Below are 23,813 nucleotides of genomic sequence, written 5' to 3'. Positions count from 1 at the left end.
CTTACAATGTGTTGAAAGTTAGCTTATGGTAGTTCATAGATGATTTCTTACAATGTGTTAAGTGAACTAAACCACTGCTTAAGTGAACTAAATCAAAAATAAATAAGAGATTATTGGCAACAAAATATTGAGAGGACTAAAATTGACTAACCAATCTTCTTGAAATGGTGTCTTATGTTCTTGCAAATGTCTTTTTTATAACTTTAATACTATCACAAATCTATCTAAAAAAATATAAACGGAGAGAACTATAATGTGTTCTTTTTGTGACAATTCACATTGCAATAATACAAGGTTGGGATTCAATCCCAAATATACAAGCAGCGAGTCCCTGTCCCAAGGGACTCGATGTAACTTGACGTTTTTAGACTATGACTATATTGTTTTTGCAAACAAATAACATGCACAATTGAGTAATCAAGGCATGTTATACATTACAATAGATACATATCATTAACCTAAGTAATTTACACTTTATACTTGGATGGATCTTGTCTTGACCTATCAAAGAGGGCTTGATGTATTTCTTGTGCTATCCCCAGAATAAGGAAGTGGAGAACCTGACCCATCCTGTAAAAGTATCAGCCAACAACATTATTTTCAATGTGTCATAACCTCAACTCAATCAAACCAAAGTATGTAACTCTTCAAACTTCGACATTCACTTAAACATGTGTAATTCTTAATTTGCATGATCACATGTCTAGAAGGAGGGTTCAGTTTTCCTAGGAGAATGCACAGTCAAGGAATCTTAACAGTTAGTTGAAGATCAGACGACGCATATTCTAACTTCACCAAATCAAACTTTAAAAGACACGTTTATAATAAATATCACTCTAGCAAGAATTAGAGTCTTGCATAAGCATTGAGGGACGTTTCAATAAGAAAAGATACGATTAAAAAGAATTCAAAAGTCCTCATCGAAGTTACTTCGATATTATCTTAATTAACTATAAATGTTATTGAAACTATTGTCATGCAAGAATGAATATGTAGAGAAAGAAACATACCATCTGAAGAGAGACTTGGCTCTGAGTCGATGGACTCGTAAATCCACTAAACATAGAATGGTTATCATTACTTTCAGCAAGTTCTCTTAACCTATTAAGTTCAGGCATAACCTCTTTACCAAGATCAGGTCTATCTTTCCTCCTTAACTCAGAACATTTTATAGCCATCTTAGCAAATCCAAGAGCCTCTTCAACTGGCCAATCTGTTATTCTTGGATCCAACATCTCATCAAATGTTCCCTTCTCAATTGCTCTACCAACATGATGTGTCAATCCCATCGGCGGTCGTGCTGTCAAAATTTGCAAGAATATTATCCCAAGTGAGTATATATCAGATTTCACTCCCAACATTCCTGTCTGTTGGTACTCAGGATCTATGTAACAGAATGTTCCGGCAGCAGACGTCATTCGATATTGCGTCACAGTGTCTGCTACTGATGGAGGTACTAGTCTTGCCAAACCAACATCACTTATCTTTGCGACGTAGTTCCGGTCGAGCAAGATGTTTGCCGGTTTAAGGTCTCTATGTACTAGTGGCTCAGGTTTTGTTTGGTGGAGGAAGAGTAAGCCTGTTCCAATTTCAGCTGCAATTTTGAACCTTAGCTGCCAAGGTAGCGGTGGAGTTTTTCCTCTACAAAAGAGACAATCGTCCAAACTTCCATTCGCCATGTGCTCGTAAACTAGGCAGCCGTATTCCGGACAGGCTCCTAGGAGAAGAACCATGTTTGGATGCCTTATGCAACTCAATACCTCAACCTGCAATGCAAGTATGATTTCAAATTGCAAGTTAGGATGTGTTAGAAGTTAGAACATCAACCTTGGTTTAAAAGTAAACAGATACGAAAAATGCAAACAAAGAACACACAGAGTTTTTATTACACGCTTACCTCTCGTTGAAATTGCGACCTTCCTTGTTGTGCATCAGGACGAAGAACTTTAACTGCGACAGGTGTATGGTCTAGAAGACATTTATAAACTGGACCATAACCACCTTCTCCAATCTTAAGAGAGTCTGCGAAAAAATTCGTTGCAGCTTCAATCTCTTCAATTGCATATCTTCTATACCTCACATCTTGGCTTGACAAAGCATCAACTACTTTTCTTTTCTCTTCTGCTTCTCTTAGAGCTTTCATTTCTGCACTAATTCTCTTTTGTGCTTCAAGTTCTGCAATCCTCTTTTGCGCTTCAGCAGTCTCAATGGCTGCTTTTGATTTCGCCTTTTCCTTTTCTGCAACAGCCAATGCATTTTCTTCAGCCATTCTTGCCTCTTCCAATCTCCTTTCTTCCTCTAATTTCCATCTTTGGAGTTCTACAGCCTATGATGCACAATAATGTCATGTTAAAAAACAAAAAATCTTGTGCTTTTTTATAATCAATGATCCTATTCTCTTTAATCGATTAACAGTTCATACCTTCTGCTGTGCTGTGAGTGCTTCTTTACAAGCTGTGCTATACATTTCCATTGTTTGCTTTAACTCCAATTTTAGTCTCCTCATTTCAGCCTCCACATCATCCTATATTTGCAGCACATGATTATGTACAAGTTAGTAACAATCTATGAAGCACGGACATAGACCTTTTATACTCAAGGTGCCTTTTTATCATTGATCACAACTATGAGAAATGCTCGTAATCTATGAAGCACGGGCATAGACACTGACACGTCTTCAATGTGAAGTGTCGATGATACGTAGCTAGTAATACATATCTATTATTAATTCATCTTTCAAACAATGGACCAATAATAAGAATGGCACGAAAAAGTGTGTCAAATAGAGCGTGCTGTTGGAATTTCTCTGTATATGTATAACATCACTCGATACACAGTCACAAGAAAACCTAATTTATTTCTTCATCTTTAAGACAGACATTATGAAAATCTACCATTTCATGAAAAATGCATCTAAATTGTGAAAATTTGTCAGTGAGAGAAGTGCTTATATAATACATGAAAATGTTATGCTGCATCTTCTTACCATATTTGATGTAGAAGACGAAAGTCCATCACTATCATTTGAGAAAGTTGAGAAATCAGGAGTGCCAATATCAATGGACCTCCTTCCATAATTTATTGATTCAAAGCTATAGTTTCCATCAGTATCAGAACTATATGATAGCCTAGGATTGGAAAAACTTGACTCTGAATTGTAGTTGTGGTTATATATTGAAGGGAATAAACGATCTGTACTCGGTCTTCCTGAGCTTACAAAAGATATGTCACTATCTGGCATAGGAAGTTCTCCGTATGACTTGTCATTTGGACGTCTCCGAGTGAACGGTGACCTGTCACAATACCATTTTAGTGCTTATGTTAATTTCTTGGGATCGAACCATAGACCTACTGATTATATCTCTTTCGTTGTCCCTTATCTCACCAACTGAACTACTTACTTGGGACTCAAGAAAACAAGTTGAATTAGACGCAGTAATAATGTGACAAACCTGAATGAATCTGCTCCATCTTGGGATCTACGCGGTGGTCCCTCAAATGATCTCCTCTCAGGTACTAATATATAAAACAAATTTGTCAAAAAAATGCAAAAAAATTTAAATTATATATAAAACAAATTATTAATTAAAGAGATTAAATCTAACCTTTAGCTGCTATTGGCATACGAGTTTCTGAACGATCTGACCTACTACTAGATTTACTAAGTTGAGTTTGTAGAGGTGAAAATGCAGGTGCAGGTCTAGAAGCAGATCTCATAGATTGAATTTTTCCTTTACCAACAATATATACTGTACAAAAATCTGGTGCCCCTTTTGATACAGTTCCTGGAATATCAACCACCTTGAATCTTCTGATAATACCAAAAACAACTTAACTTTGTAAGTTATACATTATTGAAAATCAATAAACTAATTATTATCCTTTGTAAAATAATATACGAAATATCAATATTGTCAAACGCGGATAAGAAGTATATTCAAATAACGTTATGCAACATGATGATAAAGTGTTGAGATAGAGATAGAATAATACTTGAGAAAACCATTTTTGTTGGAAGAGCCTATAACCAAATGCTCAATTGCTGATTGAGAAGTATATTCAATTAATGCTTTGGATACATCTCCATGTTCTAGTACAATGTCCTTGCAGTGTATCTATCAAACAAATAAAAACAGAAAAACAAAAGAAATGATAAGGTGCTCAAATAATGTAAAGAATTCTAAAATTAAAATCATTGATAAGTTATATGCTAGTTGAAGTATATTTTGTATTTTTTTTTCCTCCTCCTTGATTTTCATCTTAGAAAAAAAGAAAGCAAAACTTACATCTTTTCGCGCACAAAAGACGCGATATGGACGGAAAATTTCTTTGGTGAATTCATCAGGATCTTTAGGCACTATTGTGCATTGCTCAACAATCCCTGCCCCTGCATCAATATAAAGTTACTTCAAATTAGTAAGCATACCATGTTGTAACACTTCATATATTCTTTGTGAATATCATAATATTTAATTATGTAGCAAAACTATTCATTTTAACTTCCTCAACATCAATTCTCTCTTCTTATTAAGATACATGTTTTTATGCTTTAAAAAAAGATACATGTTTTTTATCATGTTAGTTTTGTAAATTCATTCTTAGTGTATAGTATTATGGTTCTTTTATATCCTATCAATTGTACCTATGAATTCTATATGCTAACAAATGTTCCCTAATCCTTATTTATCCACCTTTGTGACCTTTTAATTATTCTTGTAACAATTCCCTTACATTAACAACTCACGTGGTTAATGATCTTCAATTAATGATGAATTATTTTGGAGAATCAAAGTTCAAATCCTAGCTGAAACAATTTTTGGCCAAATATTACGTACTTTCTGGCTAAACTCCAAATTACCACGATCCCTTTTCATGAGAACGAAATGTATAAAACAAAACAAAAACATGGTACACTAACAATAAATTATGTGTAATAGTGTAATAATACTCACTTGGGGTTGAATTAGATGATGATGTTGGTTTAACCTTGACATGGATGAGAACAATAGTTGAACCTTTTGTGATGAGATGGTCAATGGCCCATTTAAGTGCATTTTGGCTCCCTTTATCTGTGTCTATTGCCACTGCCACTATTCCATTCACCCCATCCTTCTTGTCCCATTGATTCTTTTGCAACCACATTCCTCTCACTTCCTTAATTCTCTTTTATAACAAAATACCTCTTGCAATATACAATAGAGCTGTTTTTTTTTTCTTCTTTTATTTGCCCTTTCAATAAAAAGAAACCAAACAAAACAAACCCATCAACCAATTTTTTTCCTCCCCAATATTGCTTTGTACTTTTCTCTATCAATGAGACCTTCAAAGGGTCTATTTCTTTTTTTTTTTTGTTTCTGTTTCGCTTATTGCCTAGTATCGTTCTGTCTCTAAATTTTCGTCGCTATTTCAAGAACAATGCATGACAAATTTTATTCCTTTGAATATATTTCTTCTGTCCCTCTCTATAAACATTGAGAGACAAAATGATTTTTATGATTGTTTAATTTGTGTACTTTGATTTCTTTTGTTGTTTGAAACATTGAAAAACAAAAAGAATAACAAATAAATTAGTCCTTTTAACATTAACCAATTTTAATTTGTTTACTTTGGTCTTTGTTTCTTTTAGGTTCCTTTTGTCTAGCATGAGCTTTTCACGGACGTAACAATCAAATCAGATTCTGTTCTGTCTCAATTCTCTTTCATTTTTAGAGAATGACCAAATTTTGCGGATTACCTTTGACTATGTATTCTTTCTAAAGGACTATGTACAAATTAACCATAACTCATTGAACATACAATTTATTTATTATTTAAGGGTTAATTGAAAATTGAGAAGACGAAGATCGGGAGGGGACTCAAATCACTTGATAATAGAACTAACCCATGAACTAGATTAGACGGTTCAATGGACCGAATATTGGTTGTGAAAATAAAAAAATAAAAAAATTGAGAAGACGGTCCTTGCCATAAGTTTATATTATGGACCTAATTGATATGAATTTTTATTAATTTTTTTCCACACATGCTTCAATTATATCTTATCATTTTGTTATATGAGCTACTATTATTAAAATATTTGGTCACATAGTTATGTAAGTATAGTCCAGTCCAATTGGTAGTTGTCAGAAATATTATTTGTAAAGATTTGATTCGAATTCGGAATTTTTCACAATTAAAAGTGTGCGAGTCTAAATATTAACCATTTTTTTTCTCTTTCAAATATTTGTTTGGTGAGAATGTGAGATGGGACATCTAAAAAATGTGAGATACGATCAATACACATGTTTAAAACTTCTTTATAAATATTTTAGTAAAAAAAAGTTCTTGTTTATATTGTAAATTTATAACAATTGATGTTCTAAACACAAAGTCTGGGTGGTGTAGTTGGTTATCACGCTAGTCTCACACACTAGAGGTCCCCAGTTCGAACCTGGGCTCAGACATTTTTAAATTTTTTGTAACATAAAAGAAATACAGCTTTTCATATTCTACAGCTTTTCATCCGTTAATATTGCTAGAAAATTTAATCCGATGAAAATGAGTATTATTATTTATCATCATCATCATCATCATCTTGATCTTTGTATAAACCAGTGTGAACAAGAAGTTCAAAAGATAACTTATTTTGCAAGTTTAGAAAACCTTTTATGAACTAATGCTACAACTAAAATTGATGTCCCTGTTAGACAATCTATCATTGCAAATGAGTCTCTCGCATGCATGAAAAGTGATATATTTTCCGGTTACAAAGATAAATTGTTTACAAGAAGAAGTATCTAAAGAGGAAGAAAAATGCTTGAAAGTATAAACTGTTCATAGAGACAGTCATAGACCGACTGCAAACCATATTAAGGCTCTTAATTAGCTTAATCAAGCATACGATGGAGATGGTCCCAAGCACGGTTAGCATCGGCTAAACCTTCGATGCCCTTCTCAGATCTTTCTTTAAACCAACCTTATGCGAGAGAAGTGCTACTAGCTCATTATCAAGAGAAGTGGCCTCCGCGCATGATTTAAGGCGTTGGTCAGATAAGATGGTAAGTTGGGTGGACAATTGAGAAGATTCGCATGTCAACTCCGTCATTTCCTTTTTAATGATCTCGAGCTGATTAGTAAGGGCCGTCATCCGATCTGCTATCTCTTTTTTCCTTAGGCTTTGTTTGGATTGGTGGTATGTGATGGAATGGAATGGAATAGAATGGTAAGTAATTAAGTTCCATTGTTTGGATGTGTAAATAATGGATGGAGTGGAATGAAACATAATGGAACACATTCCATCCCTTACCATCCAATCTTTCAATTTTCCATTCCTCCCAATTTGGGGTGTATCCAATGGAATGGAATTTTATAATTAAAATTTTACCTTTATATTCCTGTTTACCAGCTACCTCTTCCTTCTATATACCTTTTCTTCTGCTCGTCGTTCATTGTTCATTGCTTGTTGCTTCCTCATGGTCAATAAATTCTCTTTCGTTTCTTCATTGCCAGCATGAGTCTTGCTATGGCGTGTGCTATTGTCAGCATGTTTCTTGCTATCGTCAATAATTTTTATTCCATGTTGTGAAACTTTTGCTTATGTTTATATATGTATAATCTTCAATTTAATTTTTGCTAATGTATATACAACTGAGCTATAATAACAAACTGAGAGGTTGGCCTATATATACTGTTTTTTAATAGAGTTTTGAAATAACAGTTTGGTAAAAAATTGATTGCCATCGTAAATCAAATTAAGAGGCTTTATATATAATAATAGTTTTTAACTAAGGGTAAAACTGGAATAAAAAAATTATAACTTGTTCCGTCCCGTCCGTTTCCAAACAATGGAGTGGAAACGTTATTCCGTTGCATCATAAAATACCCAAACAATGGAATGAAATTTATATTCCATTCCGCTCCATTCCACTCCATTCCATTATGTTTCATTCCATTCCGTTCCATTATGTTCCATCAATCCAAAAATAGCCTTAGAGTTGCTTGCCTTTCTGCCTCGAAAGAAAGGATGTAAAAAGCCTGAAATGCAGACTTTGTTTCTTGCAGCTCTCTTAACCTCTTGAGGCCAAAAGAGGAGTGATCATACATCTCCTTCGAGCTGTTGTACTTGTGAGCTAGATCATTGATTTCGTAGCCAATCTGGTTGAAGATCTCACGTCGTGGCAAAGGAATATCAGCTGAATTTGCTAACTTGAACAAAGACGTCCTCAAAGATGTTACTTGCGCTCTATCTGTTGGAATCTCTCCCATCAATGTCACATTGACTCGCTCCAAGTGCTCTGTAACGGGCGAGACTTCATTTCTCATCTTCGGTATAGCGGACGCCTCCTTGTAAACAGGAGGTTCATTAGTCTACAAAAAATATGAAAAAACAGACGGATTATCCGAATAACTTATCATAAAAGGCACACTTAGCCAATGCAACCTTTATTTAAGAACAAGATATGAATGTACCAAATTCATTGTAGATTTAGGTAGCTCCGATGGACACACTAAACCATCTGCAAAAAAAATAAAAATTTTAGGCTATGTTTGAATTGATAGTAAATATTACGATGAATGGAGTGAAGTCGTAAGTAATTAAGTTCTATTGTTTGGCTCTATAACAATAGACGGATCAGTGGAATGGAATGTGATGGAACTCTAGATTATTATAAGACCTCATTCTCTTAGAAATCAGAGGAAAAAGATCCCCTGTTTCTTTTTCTTCTTCTTGAGGAAAAAGATCACCTATCATAGTTTCCTCTCCATAGATAGGGTTATATAGAGGAGCAACAGAAGCACATCTCACAGATGAAATTTTTCCTTCAGAAGTAATATATACTGAACAGAAATTTGGTGCCCCAAATGATACTTTTGTCGCTATATTTCTTCTGCTGCCTAAAACAATAAAAAGTGTTGTTAAAAACACACAAACTGTGGTCTAAACCTTAAGCAACGGTTTGATCCATACCTGCTTTTGTATTCTGTATGGCCTAAAACCAGATGCTTAATTTGTGATTTAAAAGTATATTCAATTATAGCTTTGGATACATCTTCATGTTTGCAGTTTATCTATGGAACAAACAAAAAAGAGAAAAAAGGTATGATATATAGATAGATATTCAAATAATGTCAAGAATTCTAAATGAAAATTCTTACCAAAATTATATACTCCCTCAGATTCTTTTTAAGTGTCCTTGTTGGACAGTAAAAAAGGAGCATCACTAAATTGGATCGACACATTGAATCTTCTCACTTATATTGACAAAAAACCGTAAGACATTAAGTTTATGAGTCTTCTCATTTATATGTTGCTCGATATTTGTTGGGCCGTGCATGGGAGCCATAATGACACATTAAGATACTCTTCCAAACCATTAAGGTATTAATTTTATCGATCTTCTCACTTATATGTTGCCCTTGATTTATAAGTCTTGTCACTTATACGTTGTTCAACATTTGTTGGGCCGTGCATGGGAGCCTCACTGACGCATTGGGCTAAGAGCAACCACACAGTGACTTTTGACACCACACTTTCACCCAAAACTTTAAGGCATTAAGTTTATGGTGTTTTCAATATCAACTCTTTCAATCAATATGAGATTTAACTCACACTTAGGACCCGTTTGGATTTGACTTATTTTTTAGCTTATGAAAATAGCTTATGTATGTTAATTCATAAGTTTTCGCGAACAAAAATTGTATCTTTATATGTTATTTTTCTCATAAACTATATTGAAAAATTTATAATAATATATAAGTTGTTTCGCATAAACTCAAAAATAAGTGAATCTAAATGGACCCTAGATATATCTCAATATTGCTTTTGACCACTTCACATATAGTCAAAATGCGACACTTAAAAAGAAACGGATGAGTATATTTTTTGTTTTGTTTTCTTTCCTCAATTTTGCACTTTTTTTTTCCTTCCTAGATTTTCATCCTAGAAAATAAAATAAAACTAACATGCTTTTTACTACAGAAAACATGATACAGAAGCAAAATATCTTTGGTTTGTTCATCAGGGTCAACAATGATATTCATCTCTTTCCCTGCATCCAGATAAAAACACTTCAAATTCGTAACTATACCATGTTATAACACTTCATTGATACCTTAGGAATGTGATATAAATTATATATAATATTTGATTATGTTCCAAAATTATTCATTTTAACTTCATTGATACATCATACATGTTTTTATCATGTTAGTTTTATATTCATTATAAGTGTATAGTAGGAACTATAAGCAGAGCTAGAAAAATTATAAAACCCGAGCAAAATTTCACATGTGACATAATATATATATATATAAATAGTCCATAAAAAAATTTCAAACTTGCCCTAAACTAATCTCTAAAAATCCCAGTTTTTAACAAAACTGGTTTAACAAAACTGGTTTGTAAGGTTAGTTTTGCCCTAATTTATAAATTATAAACATATTTTAAGTCATCTCAACCGATATGAAACTCTTAACATTACATTAACAAGTTGTGAGAATTGTCTTACATTCATGTTATATTTTATTCCATCAATCCGAACATATATAACACAAAAGTATAAAAGAGGTGTGAATAGTAATAGTACTCACTTGGGGATGAAATAGAAGATGGTGAAGCTGATTTAACCTTGACATGGATGAGAACTATAGTTTCACCTTCTATAAGGACTAAGGAGATGTTCAATGGCCCATTTAGTTGCCTTATAACTCTCTTTATCTGTGTCTATTGCCACTGCCACTATTCTATTCTTTTGCAAGGACATTCTTCTCACTTCCTTAATTCTCTTCTATAACAAAACAATCCTGCAATCTTCAATAAAGTTCTTTTTTTTTTTTCCCCTTCTTTGCAATCTTCAATTTGGTTTTTGAGAATTTTAGTATAATGATACTTTATATGGTTTGGTTGATAATTATGAGTCGATATGTACAATGATGTGTAAGTATCAATGATAAAACTCTCTTTGCTTATGTGTACCTCACTAGTATCAAGTATCAAATTTTGTACTTCTCTCTCATGATTGCACACCTGCACTTATCTTCTTTTCACAATCTCATTGTGCATACGACATACCAGCGTCTTCCTCTAGTTTTCTCTCTATAAGTCAGCAACTCATTGTTCACCTCTAATTTTCTCTCTTTTTTTATTATTTATTTTTTTATTTTATTTTATGTAAGCAACTTTCAATCTTCTTATAATATAGAATATAAATATTTCATGAGCTTAGCTCAGTTGGTAAGAATATCGCACGGTGTACCTATCCAAATACCGGTTATCTTTATTTTCTTAGAATGTTTCATACTAGCCACCTCTAAAATCTCACCAATCAAAGCAAACACATCTAAAACTACTAGATTCACATATTGGGAATGAAGATGTAAAAAGAACACTGGCGGGGGGAGTGCAGGTTGAAGGTTATGCTTGACTGACGATGCTTTTAAGTTAAATTTTATAAACTCAAAACAATAAAGCATGAGATCAATAGTAAGGGTGCTCACGGATGCAAATTTGCTGCTGTTTGTTTTAATACAGTTTTTAAGCTATTTTGAATATGATTATAGACCGGACGGTCCATATTAATGCAGTTATAAAATCACATAAAACAATCTCAGCCGCACATTATTGATCGGACGACTGTGATGTAAAATAGTGTGAAAACTGTGTTAAAATAAACTGCATCAAAACCTTTTTCGGGTGGTCACCATATCTCGTGGGTTATTTTAAAGAAAAATGCTAAACAATGCCCTAGACACTAGTTAAGCATACCAAAAAAGTAAATAAAAAAAAATAAAGTTAATGATAGAAATATGACTTTTTACATCTTTAATATGTTGCATGCACAAATTCTATATCGGTATGCTTACTAGTGTCCCGGGGCCCGGAACACTAGTGGGCTGGAGGCATTGTTTAGCATTTTCCTTTAAAATAACCCACGAGATGTGGTGAGCACCCTTACTATTTTTAAAATATTAGTAATCTATCATTAACTTTATCGTTTTATTTCTTTTTTTGGTATGCTTAACTAGTGTCCCGTAACATGACCCTATTTTAAAAAACTATTATTAGCATTTGATTAAAATAATAGACAATTAAGATTTGATGTTAAAGTAATGGTTGACACCTGGTGTCAACGAATCCCGACTCATATATTTCAATTGTTTAAACCAATTCTCGGATCATTATTCCATTAACAATAAATAAATATTACTGCCAAAAAAAATTACATCATAAAATTAAAATAAGTCCTATGCGTATCTGGTGAGAACTAATAACTATATGAGAAATGAGAACTATTATTAATAACCATCAGATTTAATTGACGCATCAGATTAAAATTCTCACGCTCACTTAAAACCTCATGTAATCATATTTGTGCTGATTGAAAAATCTTCCTATATATAATCTTTCCTAATTTATTCTTATAATCTTTCCTGATTTATTATTAACCCAGGTAATGTATATCATGCTAACACAAATAGAAAAAATGCATGTGCCCAACGAAGAACTCAATTTTGACTTGGTTTTGGCTTTGATGATTATTCTTCTTGCTATTTGGTGAAATTAGTGATTTACATACGGCTATTTTTAATTTGATCTTACATTGATTTTTTCTGTACTATTTAGTGAGATTAACGCAAGTATACGTGTTCCGCATCAGCCATTCAAAAAAAAAAGAAGAAGAAAGTGTTATGTATTATAATCTTTGTGTTAGCATGAGAATCTTAGAATCAATGATGCAGACCAATAACCGTATGAAAGTGTTCACTAATAGTTACTCGAAGCTTCAACGCTATTTGTGTTAGCATGATATGCACTACCTCTACCCGAGTTAATAATAAATTAAATTAAGAAAGATTATAGGAATAAATTAGGAAATATATTATATACAGGAAGATTTTTCAATCTACACAAGTATGATCACATGAGGTTTTATGTGAGTCAGAGAATTTTAATCTGATACGTTAATTAAATCCAAGGATTATTATCAATAGTTCTCATTTCTATAATATTTATCAGTTCTCATCGGATACACTCCCTATATATATTATTAATTTTTTTATAAATCTAACCCGAACAACAACGGAAGTCTATAGTTTAGTGAAAAAGAAGGGTAACAATTTATTTAGTATCACAACCGATAAGAATGGTTGATCAAACAAAATGATGAAATGAAAGTGAAGTCACTTTGCAACTTTGTATAAGAATATAGAACTACCAAATGTAACAAAGATTTCAATAAGGTGAGGCTTACTCCACCTCCTCGTGAGTCGTGAATGGGTAATGACTCCCAAATAACATGTCACCCAAGATTTTAAATTGCGGTTGTGGTCGCGGATGCGGTTGCGGTTGCAGTTGTTGCGAATGCGGTCATTGCGGTTGCTGCACGCGCAATGCGGTTGTTACGGCGTGAAATCATTTTGAAATTTCACAAGCTATATAAAATCAAATTAATATGTAACTACATTATTTATCGACCATTGCATAGTCTTAGTTTATTCTATAAACAATAATTTGAATGTATTTAAAATATACGGTTGAGAGATTGTTAAAAGTAAGATTTTTCATCAATTTGACACAAATTAGGATTTGAAGTTCATAAATTTTACTTTTTGGTGAGAAAATTTGAAGGAACATCGCCGAAAATAACTGATGCGGCTTCTGATGCGGTTGTGATGCGGCTTCTGATGCGGTCATACACGTGAATTAAGATCACACCGCAATTGCGTTGCGATGCGGTTGCGGTAGCTACTACATCAGCAATACTGCGACCGCAATTGCGGATGCGGACCGCAATTTAAAACCTTGATGTCACCAATCAAATTTAACCATGTAGAGTCAATTATCTAAGTCAAATATTTAAGTAACTTTTTACCAGAAAGTACATCATATCCAACAGAATCAAATCGACAATTGACAAAAGAGTGATTGAAAGCGATTCTGAAACGAATATAACCGAAATGTGATTGTGACGAGAAGCTGTTAATGGATGTCATATGAAAGAGATGAACATTAGTTTAAAAGTTGAACAAATGATATGAATATTTCTCTTGTGTGAGTAGTGAGAAGTTCAACAATAAGTAAAAACTATACCATCAACAAAAATCAAATATCAATTGTTTAAAATCAATTGTTGAATCATTATTCCATTAACAATAAATAAATATTACATAATAATAAAATTATGCTTATAAAAAAAAACATAATAATAAAATTAAAAAGGTAAAATAAACCCTATGCAGTTTCTAAACCACATAACATAACTCATTCAAATAAAAAATTGGATATCACACAACCAATTGTAGTTCACACATATGCTACATATATTTGTAACTTCCGCTCACATTTGTTTTGTTGTGACTTAATTAGTATAAGTCTCGAATTCTTCAATTGATAGATTATACGTAAATTTCATATAACTTCTCAATAAAATTGATGATTCTCTCTGACCTTGAAAATGAACGTGCCTTTCTTTATCCAATTTTTTTTATTAGAAATATAAAATTGTAAATACAATTCTACATTGCCACATTCTCAAACTTATGATCAACCTGTGAAATATCAGTAACAGAAAAAGAGAAATCATCATCAGTGACACCTCTTGAATACAAATCACCATCACTAACATAAGAAAAAGATTCATCTTCACTATCTTTCTCTTTAAGTTCTTCAATCTTAGCCAAAGCTTCTCTCCAATCATATCTTCTCTCAACACTCCATTCACAACAATACATTCCAATCCTCAAAAGCTTCAACATCTCACCTTCACCATTTCTTGTTCCCATTATATCTTTATCAAACACTTCACCTGTCCATTCTTCTCTAACAACTGAATTAACCCATGTTGCTAAATCCGAATTTTCTCCTTTTCCATGTCTCAAATAATTTGCCGGAAATTTTCCGGTTAGTAATTCTAAAATAAGGATTCCAAGACACCAAATGTCTGTTTTTTCATTTGGTCTATCAAAGTGTGTGACTTCTGGTGATTTATAGGATGACATGAATTGTTGTGCATGGTTTTTGTTTGTAATAGGTATAAGTCCATACTCTGTTAAAAATGGCTCAAATGAATTGTTTAGCATTACATTTGAGGATTTTAGATGACCATGTGGTAGGTTTTGGTTTGGGAACTCTTTGTAGAGATGTGCTAAGCCTCTTGCTACTCCTTTTATGATTTTTAGACGAGTTGACCAATTTAGTACAATGCCATTTCTACCTGCAAAATCAATGTTTTTATAAGTGATCATATAAGTGGTTATGTTTAAGCTATATTTCTATAACAGAAGATAAAATAAAGTCAAATGTTTTCATATAAGTTGTTTTCGTAAGCTTTTCTAGAGAGTTTGTAGAAATAAACTGAAAAAAGTTTATATACATGTTATAAGTTTTTTTTCTTCTTTTTTTCGATAAATAAGTTATTTTCATAATCTCTCTAAAAAAGTCTTACAAGAAATTATGTCAGTAGATAAACTCAAATAAATCAATTCAAACACGCCCTAAGTTTGCTTGGTCAAGAATCAAGATCAATTAATCTTATTATTTCATTGATTTGTTGAGTAATCTATATTTGTTCCTGTTATAATGTCATGTCAGCATGTATGGCAAGATGTGTTGACTTAGTATATGAGTTGACTTGGTCAAAATCAGTGAGCGTCATCTTTTTACAAAAAAAAAAACTAAAGTTACGGACCAAAAGTGTTATTATGAAAGTTAGGCGGCTAAAATTGTCGTTTGTAAAAAATAGGAGGCCAAAAGTGCAAATAAATAAAAAATAATGCTGCATACCATGTAGATGACTAGCCAAGCTACCATTTTCACCAAAATCATAAACCAAAAACTTCTCTTCTTTCTTGTAGTAGAAGGCAACAAGAGGGAGTAGATTAGGATGAGTCAAACTTCCAAGCTTTTTCATGTGTTCAAAAAACTCTTGTTTCCCAACATTGTTCATGTGCCTAAATCTCTTCACAACTACAATTGGTCCATTCAAAACTATAGCCTTATAAGTTGATCCAAAACTTCCACTTCCAAGCACTTCAGCTGATGACCTAAGCAAGTCATTCAAATCAAAACCACCTTTGTCTTCCCTAACAAAATTCAATTCTCCATTTTCACCTTTGCTAAAATCACCAGCCAAATCAATGGATTTTGTCTCTATGACACTTGGAGTAGTCTTATGAGAATTCAATTGTAGGCCTAATATGGGTTGGCTTTGTTCTAAACTTCGTCGTCGCCGGCGGCTTTGGATGAACAAAAGTGCAAACATTGAAGCTAAAATAATCATAGCCAACACTACAATCAACACTACAAGTAATTTTTTGTGTTTTTTTCCCTTTCCTTGAGTTGAAGGAGCTGAATTAGGATTCACAATAGAATTGGTTGGAGACTTGTTGCATGGATTGCTCAAAGGTTTCCCACATAGGGCTTTGTTGCCTGCATTACACACAAAAATTATCAAACTCAATTTTTCATACCTAAGCTGAAGCTGAACATCGGCCTGTATACTTGTCTACGTTGTGTCAGTGTACTGATAAGAGTTTGACCTTGTAACTTTTAAGGGACAAAGTTTAAATCCCGACAGAGACAGTTGTAAAATGGTCATTAATATCAGTTTATAATTAATAGTAATATAATATTTTCTCCTTCACCCAATTTAAAAATAAAAATACAAGAAACAAAAATACATGTTGATGGAAAAAAGGAGTCTTCACTTACCAGAAAATGAGGTTGAAGGCTCACTGCTTTTTTTTTTTGCTAATGAAGGCTCATTGCTTAAGCTTTGTGGTATTGGACCCTCCAATTGGTTATTAGACAAATCAAATACTCTAAAACCATTATTCTGAAATTCAGGTATGTTACCTCCAAAACTATTCCCATGCAAGTCCAAATCCAAAAGATTAGGCAATTTAGCAAGTGAAATAGGAATATGACCATTGAACTCATTTTCAGCCAAAACTACACTTTTAAGATTTCCCATACCTTCAAAACTATCATCTAAAATTTCACCTGAAAATTTATTATTTGACAAATATAACCCCCTTAATTTCACAAGCTTTTTGAATTCAGGCATTGGACCCTCAAATGTGTTATTATTAACACTAAAAGTAACCAAAGTTGGCAATTCCAACAATGTGTCTACATCAATTTTCCCACTTAGTCCCATATTTTCTAATCTCAAGCCATAAAAAAATGTGTTGTCATTTTTGCATAACAAACCTGCCCATTTGCACAAATTAGACTCATCAACCCAATTGTCTAAAGCATTATCATTAGACAAAAAGCTTTTGAACCTTATCAAAATTTGACCATTTGTGTCACCAAAAGTTGGCATAAAATAAATGGAAAATAATATAAACTGTATGAATATGCAATAGTATGATGCTCTTTTATGAGCCATATATAATTGCATAAACCAAAAATGTTCTTTCTAAGAAAATTAGAAGAGGAGTCTTAAAAGATAAAATAGAGTGTGCATTTGAAATTAAACTTCAATGGTTTAAATTTTAAAGGGTGACAACGACAAAGTTCTACTTGCAAATAATGAGCTGGTTAAGGGTTATAGGCCGGCCAATTTATTTGGAACATTTTTTTTATGGTATACTTTTGTTTAATACAATATATATTTTTTTCGACACTTGTTTAATACAATATATTATATTTTTTATATGCTTTGAAAGCTGTTTTTTTTTCTTGTTATTGAAGAGGATATGATGTGTTATATTGCATTGACCGTCACTTAATTTTTTGACACAATTTTATGTAACTTTTAGTTGTATGGTGTGTTTGTGATGTTCTAAAGTTTACTATGCTTGTAATTTGCTTGTGCCAATGTTTTGTTTTTTAGGATCATATTTGGTTTCATTGAAAACAATATTAATATTATTGATGAGAATTAAGATATTGCCAACATGAAGAACATACCAACAAGTATATGCCAGCATTTGGCATTCCTGTGCGAAAAAAACTATGCGGTTTGATAATTTTTATATGATGTTTTCTCTTTAGGTCCCCATGGTTCTTTCGCCTCTTAATTTACTCTTTTGCCCTTTAATAAAAACTTCGGTTGCTACGAACCGAATTTTTTTTCCTTGAAAAAAAAATTCGGTTTCTGTTAAACGAATTTTTCCTAGAAAAAATTTCGGTTTCTGCGAACCGAAGTTTTTATAGCAAAGACAAAATTGGAATATTTGGGGTATAAAAGATACATGGGAGGCCTAGAGATTTATTTATTACTAACAGGCCAGACATTCTCGTTCCGCGCCTGCCTGTGTCTAACTTATGTAAAAAAAAAAGTCTTATGTTATCATGAGTTTGTTAATAAAAGATTTTTACTTGCTTATAAAAAAAAAAGATATATCTTATGTTTTGGTGAGTAATTAGTTAAGAAATATTTTTTGTTGCTACTAAAAAAATCAAGGATATTGTTGGTATTATGAAAAATTCACACCAAAAACAATGTATCCTCTTTATATTATGTATAGATATAGACTACTTTTCATTATATACTAATATTTTGGCTAAATTGGATTTTTGTCCCTTAACTACTAAATTTTTGGCTAAATTGGCTAAACCCTTAAAATATTTTGGAGAGAAATGAGTGAATCCAATGTGAAGCTAGATATCGTAGTAAGCACTACTTTACTTAACTATCTCAAATCCATTTCTTTGTTATTGATCCGTTCACCACTAACCATTGCAATCCTGCAAACAAATACAACCCACATGAATTTCATCTTGAATTTTGGGTTAGGGTTTTCAATTTGGAGGAAAATTAAACATCGAAGTCTAAATTGAATTATTGTTTTTTTTTTCCCCTAGGTTTGTTGGTGAAGACAATGAAGGGCGTGATGATTTTTTTGGGAGTAGATCTTCCCCTATGTGGGTAGGTCAAAAAGTTTACGGCCACATTTTTTTCACAAACATTATGAAGCACCGACACCTCTATGATTAGGCGTGTCGCGGTGTCCGACACATGTCGGATAGCTCATATCGGTGTTCGAAAAAATTAATTTTTTTCCTTCGCTTTGACACTCATTTGATCGGTGTCCGACACCTGTAAGACACTCGTATGACACGTGTCGGATAAATGTCCCAAAAATAATTATTTTTTCTTTGCTTATACTCTCCTTAGACACATATCAGACATATCTACAAGAGTTAAATATGTGTCGAAACAACAATATTGATCAATGAGGGATTGAAGACATTACATTTTGATTATAATATTTTTAGTTTTTTCGATCGTAGATGAATAAATAAAGGTAAAATACTATCATATCTTATTTTACAACTTTTAACTTACTTAAATTAGATTTACATGTATATATTTTGAATATCAATTAATATGTTTTATAAATATCTAACGGTGTTGGTATCCTATATTTTTTACATTAGCGGTGTCCGTGTCGTGTCACGGTGTCCGTGTCGGAATCCGTGTTTCATAAAATTGTTTAAAAATATAAAAAAGACATCTTAAATAAAGTCATACCTTAATTTGAATTGTAAAAGCTCTCTACAATGTGTTGCACGCTCCCTAAAGTTATTCAGACACGCCTTACGATAAATATGACAAACCTTGTCAATAGAAAATAAAGGAATTAATCATGAGGTGATATTTAAGGATAATACGATATTCAACTGTTCAAGTTAAAACTAGAAATTGTTTCATTTCACAAGGGGACATTCGGAGGATCATCCACATTAAGCTCAGAACAACTATACAAGTGAGTTAAACACTATACTTTACTAAATTTATGAGTCCTCTCATTTATAAAGTGTTTAATATCCACTTTCCTGAATAATGTAGGAGTTAACCCCACACTTACCCCAGCAAAGATCTCCAAAGATTAAACCATAATATATCGTCATACACAATGTTAATTCAACTAAATCATAGTGACACGTGTAAATTTTGTGAAGTTAAAACCATATAGTATTTATTATTTTTGTTTTTTTTGGTATTATAATTTAATTAAAGAAAAGCAACCCAAAAACGTGACAATAATTAGAAAGGTGAATTATATAGTGGCAGCTACAGACCCATCACCCATGTGTGAAAGGGCAACTGTTGTGCTCACTTTCTTTCTACTACCACAACCTCGTGATAGACAGATAGAGCCAAAGTACCCTTCCCCTTTCTCTGCTCTGTATATTCAATCGACCAACTACTGTCACACATGTAATTAGTACAAAGTACACTAGTATGTTATGTTACACGGGTGCTACATTTCTTATTTTATTATTCAATTTCAAACATAACACAAACAAAACCAATAAATTAAAGTCAATCGTTAGGATGATAAAGTGTCACATGTGGTTAGAGCTGTGTGAAATGGGATGACCCGACTTGGTCTTAATATTATTGGGCTATGTATTAAAAGATCGGTCCGACCCGTATGGGCCATGTGGGTTATTGTGTTAGCCCGGCCAATTTCATTTTATTTTTTTCATTTATTTAATAATATTTTAGAGCATGATTATCGGTGGATCCTGTAGCACCGTTCCTGAACCGCAAAATAGCATCCTTTGTCAGATGAGATGGATAATTAATCCATGGTGAGCGAGTGTTGTTACACTAAATGTCGCTTCTCTATTTCCGAACGATACTTACCAATAAAGTGAGCATATAATTTTTTTTTTCTTCCTTCAAACACGTGGAAAAGCGTGTGGGTCCAATGAGACACATTTGAGAATTTTTAGTGAGTTGTATGAATATTTAAAAATTGCGGTTGAGTTGTTTAAATAATTGAAAAGTGTGAAATAATATAAAAAAATTAAATGGAACCCACTTAAAGAACACATATGAATGCAATGAATAATGATGCTCTTATGTCACTCTAATGTATTAGTTTTTTTATAATTATCAATTTTATTGAAATATGATTGGATTCAAGTGTAAATAATGTATAAATCAACACTAAATATCAATTATATAATATAAATTGTCTTACCAATTTTAAGATGAATTTAAAAGTACTAGTTTTTTTTTCTTATAATAGTGATCGGAGAGTAAATCAATAATATAATGACTTGCAATTGAATAAGACAACCTAACCCTTTCTATCCATAACATAAACAATGATCTCATGTAGTCATGTTCCCTTTATTCTTAGCTTCTAACTCAAAAATCTAACACAGCAAAAAAGTGAACACTCACAAGACAAAGCAAGGTTCCAACCTTTTCTATGTCTATTCTCAATCACTAGTTTAAGTTTCCTAAACAAAACATACAATAATAAAAACAAAATCAACCCAAAACATCATATAATTTCCTCACAAAAATTAACTATTTTTGATCTCTAAAATTAAACATCTTCCACAACAAAAAAACTCAACTATGAAACCTTCAACAAATGACACAACCATAGACATTGATCATAATTCATCTTCCAAAAGAGTATCTTTCTCTGAAAACAATCATCAAAATGGAGAACAACAACAACATCAACATCAACACAATGTTCCTTTGTTACTTCAACCATCATATGCAAGATCAAAATCCATGATCTTTGATGAACTAAGACACTTTCGGATATGTCTTAAATGGTGTGCTCTTGATCACTCATCGTGTGTTGGAAAACTCACTTCTTATGTAACCTTCATCTTCCTCACTTTCATCGTCCCTCTTTTCACAACCCTTTTTGTTCAAGTCTCTACTTCTTCCCCTCAAGATGATCCCATTTCCTTGAACAAGCTTGTTCAAATACCTGAATCTGCACTTGCCATCATTTCCTTCTTCACTCTCTCCCGTTTCTTCCGAAGGTATCATAAAAATTAACTGCATCGTAGAGTGAATAAGCAATTTCGTGTTAAGAAGTCCAATATCGGATGTGAGATGGTCTGAATATATGTTTATAAAGTAGAAACAATCCTCATCTTACAACCCATTTTTGTAGGGCTGATTAAGCCAACTCCCACTTATAAACATATATTCAAGTTATCTCACATCCGATGTAGAACTTAATTTATCTTATAAAATAATAATCTGTAACAAACGTGCTCTAAATCATATAATATGTTATATGACGCAGGTACGGCCTAAGACAACTTCTATTTTTAGATGCACTTCAAGATGACACTACATACGTTCGTCGTGGCTACGCGTGCGAGCTAGAGAAAGCATTCAGATTCTTAACATACATAATCTTACCCTCTTTCTTTGTAGAACTTGTCCACAAAATCATATTTTTCTCAGCAGTTAAGATTTCAGCACCACATATTAGTGCTGGATTTCCACTAAACTCAATTGTGTTTGTGTTAACTTTAGTTTCTTGGTTGTATAGAACAGGAGTGTACTTATTGGTATGTGTGATTTTTAGACTAACTTGTCAACTTCAAATATTAAGATTTGAAGGTGTTCACAAACTTTTTGAAGGGTTTGGATCTGAAGCTGGTGTTATATTTAAAGAACATGTGAGAATTAGAAGACAATTATGGATTATAAGTCATAGGTATAGGTTTTTTATAATTTGTTGTGTGGTTACCATGAGTGTTAGTCAATTGGGTGCTTTATTGCTAGTTTTGGCTTCCAAGACAGAGAAGAGTTTCTTCAATTCTGGTGATCTTGTGGTAAGTAAATATTGTATTATATATTATCTATCAAGCACGGCCACAGACACCAGACACGACACAGACACTGACACTTTAATACCAATAATAATTTGAAAAAATGACATAATTTAGAGTAACCAAAGTGTTGGTGTCGGGCACCGACACATGTCCAACACCGGACACGTCTAATCTGAGAAGTTTTCGTGCTTCGTAGTATATTATAATGATTCTATATGATCCTCTCGAATTAAATTTACTAACAAGTTACATTATTTGTACTAGTTTCATGTTTTGAATGAAGTACTATGATTTGATACAAATTTTTGTCCTAATTGTGATTGGTAAATTATTAATGCAGATATGTTCAGCTGTCCAATTGAGTGGCTTCTTCTTGTGCATCTTAGGTGCAGCAAAAATCACACATAGAGCTCAAGGAATTGTTTCAATTGCAACAAGATGGCACATGTTGGTGACTAATGCTTTTGCTGAATCAGAGCAATGCAAAGATCAAATGTCTGATGCACTTGCTAGTGATAGTAGTGACTCTGATTCCTCAGATATACACATATCAATAATCCCACAAAGACTCTCTTCCTTCCATACTAGACAATCTTTAGGTAAGTTTTTTCATCAGAGATTCCAGATTCACACATTTAAGACATCAGTGGTCGTTCGATCTGTATTTTATAGATATATTGATCGAACAATTACTGATGTCCTGAATGAGTGAGTGCAGATATTTGACCGCAAGGAAGTCAAGTCCAAACTTATATATAGCATTTTTATTATTTGACAAGTATTATTGTGTTTGAATTTTGCAGTGACATATCTACAACATAACCATGGGGGAATAACATTGTATGGTTTTGCACTTGATAGAGGAATGCTTCATACTCTATTTGCCTTTGAGTTCTCTATAGTACTATGGATTCTAAGTAAGGTGGTTGTCTTGGAATAAAATATTCAACTCTAGAGAAAGAAGAAAAAAAGAAGCCTTGCATATCAAGTTATCAACCATATGGAATGTGTATCATTAATTAATATCTCATATGGCTGGTTGAGTACCCTTTTTGTGTGTAATTATACTTTTGTCTCAAATTTGTATGTAGACTGTAGTTAGTGAACCGAAGCTTTCTTAGAGAATTGCTACTTTACAACTTTATAAAATAGGAAAATTGAATAAATCGGTTCACCTTTTACTTAGTATAAAAAGAAACGTGAGCTTATAGAGAGGAGTGTAATTTCATTTCTTTTGCAAAGATAAGTTAATTTTTGTAATGTCTTTTTCTTT

General features: G+C 32.7%; 4 protein-coding genes and 1 non-coding gene across 5 annotated transcripts; 2 read left to right on the top strand and 3 right to left on the bottom strand.

The window, feature by feature from the left end:
• Nucleotides 1-159: 159 nt before the first annotated feature.
• LOC123905657 (U-box domain-containing protein 35-like) lies at nucleotides 160-5,564 on the bottom strand. Its single transcript, XM_045955348.1, has 10 exons — nucleotides 4,953-5,564; nucleotides 4,287-4,387; nucleotides 3,994-4,115; nucleotides 3,606-3,811; nucleotides 3,453-3,516; nucleotides 2,987-3,293; nucleotides 2,423-2,524; nucleotides 1,898-2,326; nucleotides 1,011-1,766; nucleotides 160-570 (listed from the first exon to the last, which is right to left on the bottom strand). The coding sequence occupies exons 1-10, from the start codon at nucleotides 5,140-5,142 to the stop codon at nucleotides 505-507; spliced, it is 2,343 nt and encodes a 780-aa protein (XP_045811304.1). The 5' UTR covers nucleotides 5,143-5,564; the 3' UTR covers nucleotides 160-504.
• Nucleotides 5,565-6,369: 805 nt separating this feature from the next.
• TRNAV-CAC lies at nucleotides 6,370-6,443 on the top strand. The gene has a single exon. It is a non-coding gene; the product is annotated as a tRNA-Val (tRNA).
• Nucleotides 6,444-6,913: 470 nt separating this feature from the next.
• LOC123893587 lies at nucleotides 6,914-10,185 on the bottom strand. Its single transcript, XM_045943341.1, has 6 exons — nucleotides 10,173-10,185; nucleotides 9,943-10,028; nucleotides 8,948-8,969; nucleotides 8,692-8,874; nucleotides 7,967-8,180; nucleotides 6,914-7,148 (listed from the first exon to the last, which is right to left on the bottom strand). The coding sequence occupies exons 1-6, from the start codon at nucleotides 10,183-10,185 to the stop codon at nucleotides 6,914-6,916; spliced, it is 753 nt and encodes a 250-aa protein (XP_045799297.1).
• Nucleotides 10,186-14,493: 4,308 nt separating this feature from the next.
• On the bottom strand, nucleotides 14,494-17,369 carry LOC123893577 (pollen receptor-like kinase 2). The gene is made up of 3 exons (XM_045943329.1): nucleotides 16,688-17,369; nucleotides 15,761-16,405; nucleotides 14,494-15,191 (listed from the first exon to the last, which is right to left on the bottom strand). Exons 1-3 carry the CDS (start codon nucleotides 17,367-17,369, stop codon nucleotides 14,494-14,496), a joined length of 2,025 nt encoding a protein of 674 aa, XP_045799285.1.
• Nucleotides 17,370-21,106: 3,737 nt separating this feature from the next.
• Nucleotides 21,107-23,800, top strand: LOC123905653. The gene is made up of 4 exons (XM_045955342.1): nucleotides 21,107-21,733; nucleotides 22,003-22,540; nucleotides 22,881-23,139; nucleotides 23,344-23,800. The coding sequence occupies exons 1-4, from the start codon at nucleotides 21,309-21,311 to the stop codon at nucleotides 23,478-23,480; spliced, it is 1,359 nt and encodes a 452-aa protein (XP_045811298.1). The 5' UTR covers nucleotides 21,107-21,308; the 3' UTR covers nucleotides 23,481-23,800.
• The last annotated feature ends 13 nt before the right edge of the window (nucleotides 23,801-23,813 follow it).

The sequence above is a fragment of the Trifolium pratense genome, linkage group LG1 (assembly GCF_020283565.1).
Source record: "Trifolium pratense cultivar HEN17-A07 linkage group LG1, ARS_RC_1.1, whole genome shotgun sequence".
NCBI lineage: Eukaryota > Viridiplantae > Streptophyta > Magnoliopsida > Fabales > Fabaceae > Trifolium > Trifolium pratense.
Note: the sequence above shows the minus strand (reverse complement) of the source record. Positions and strands in the feature narration are given on the sequence as shown.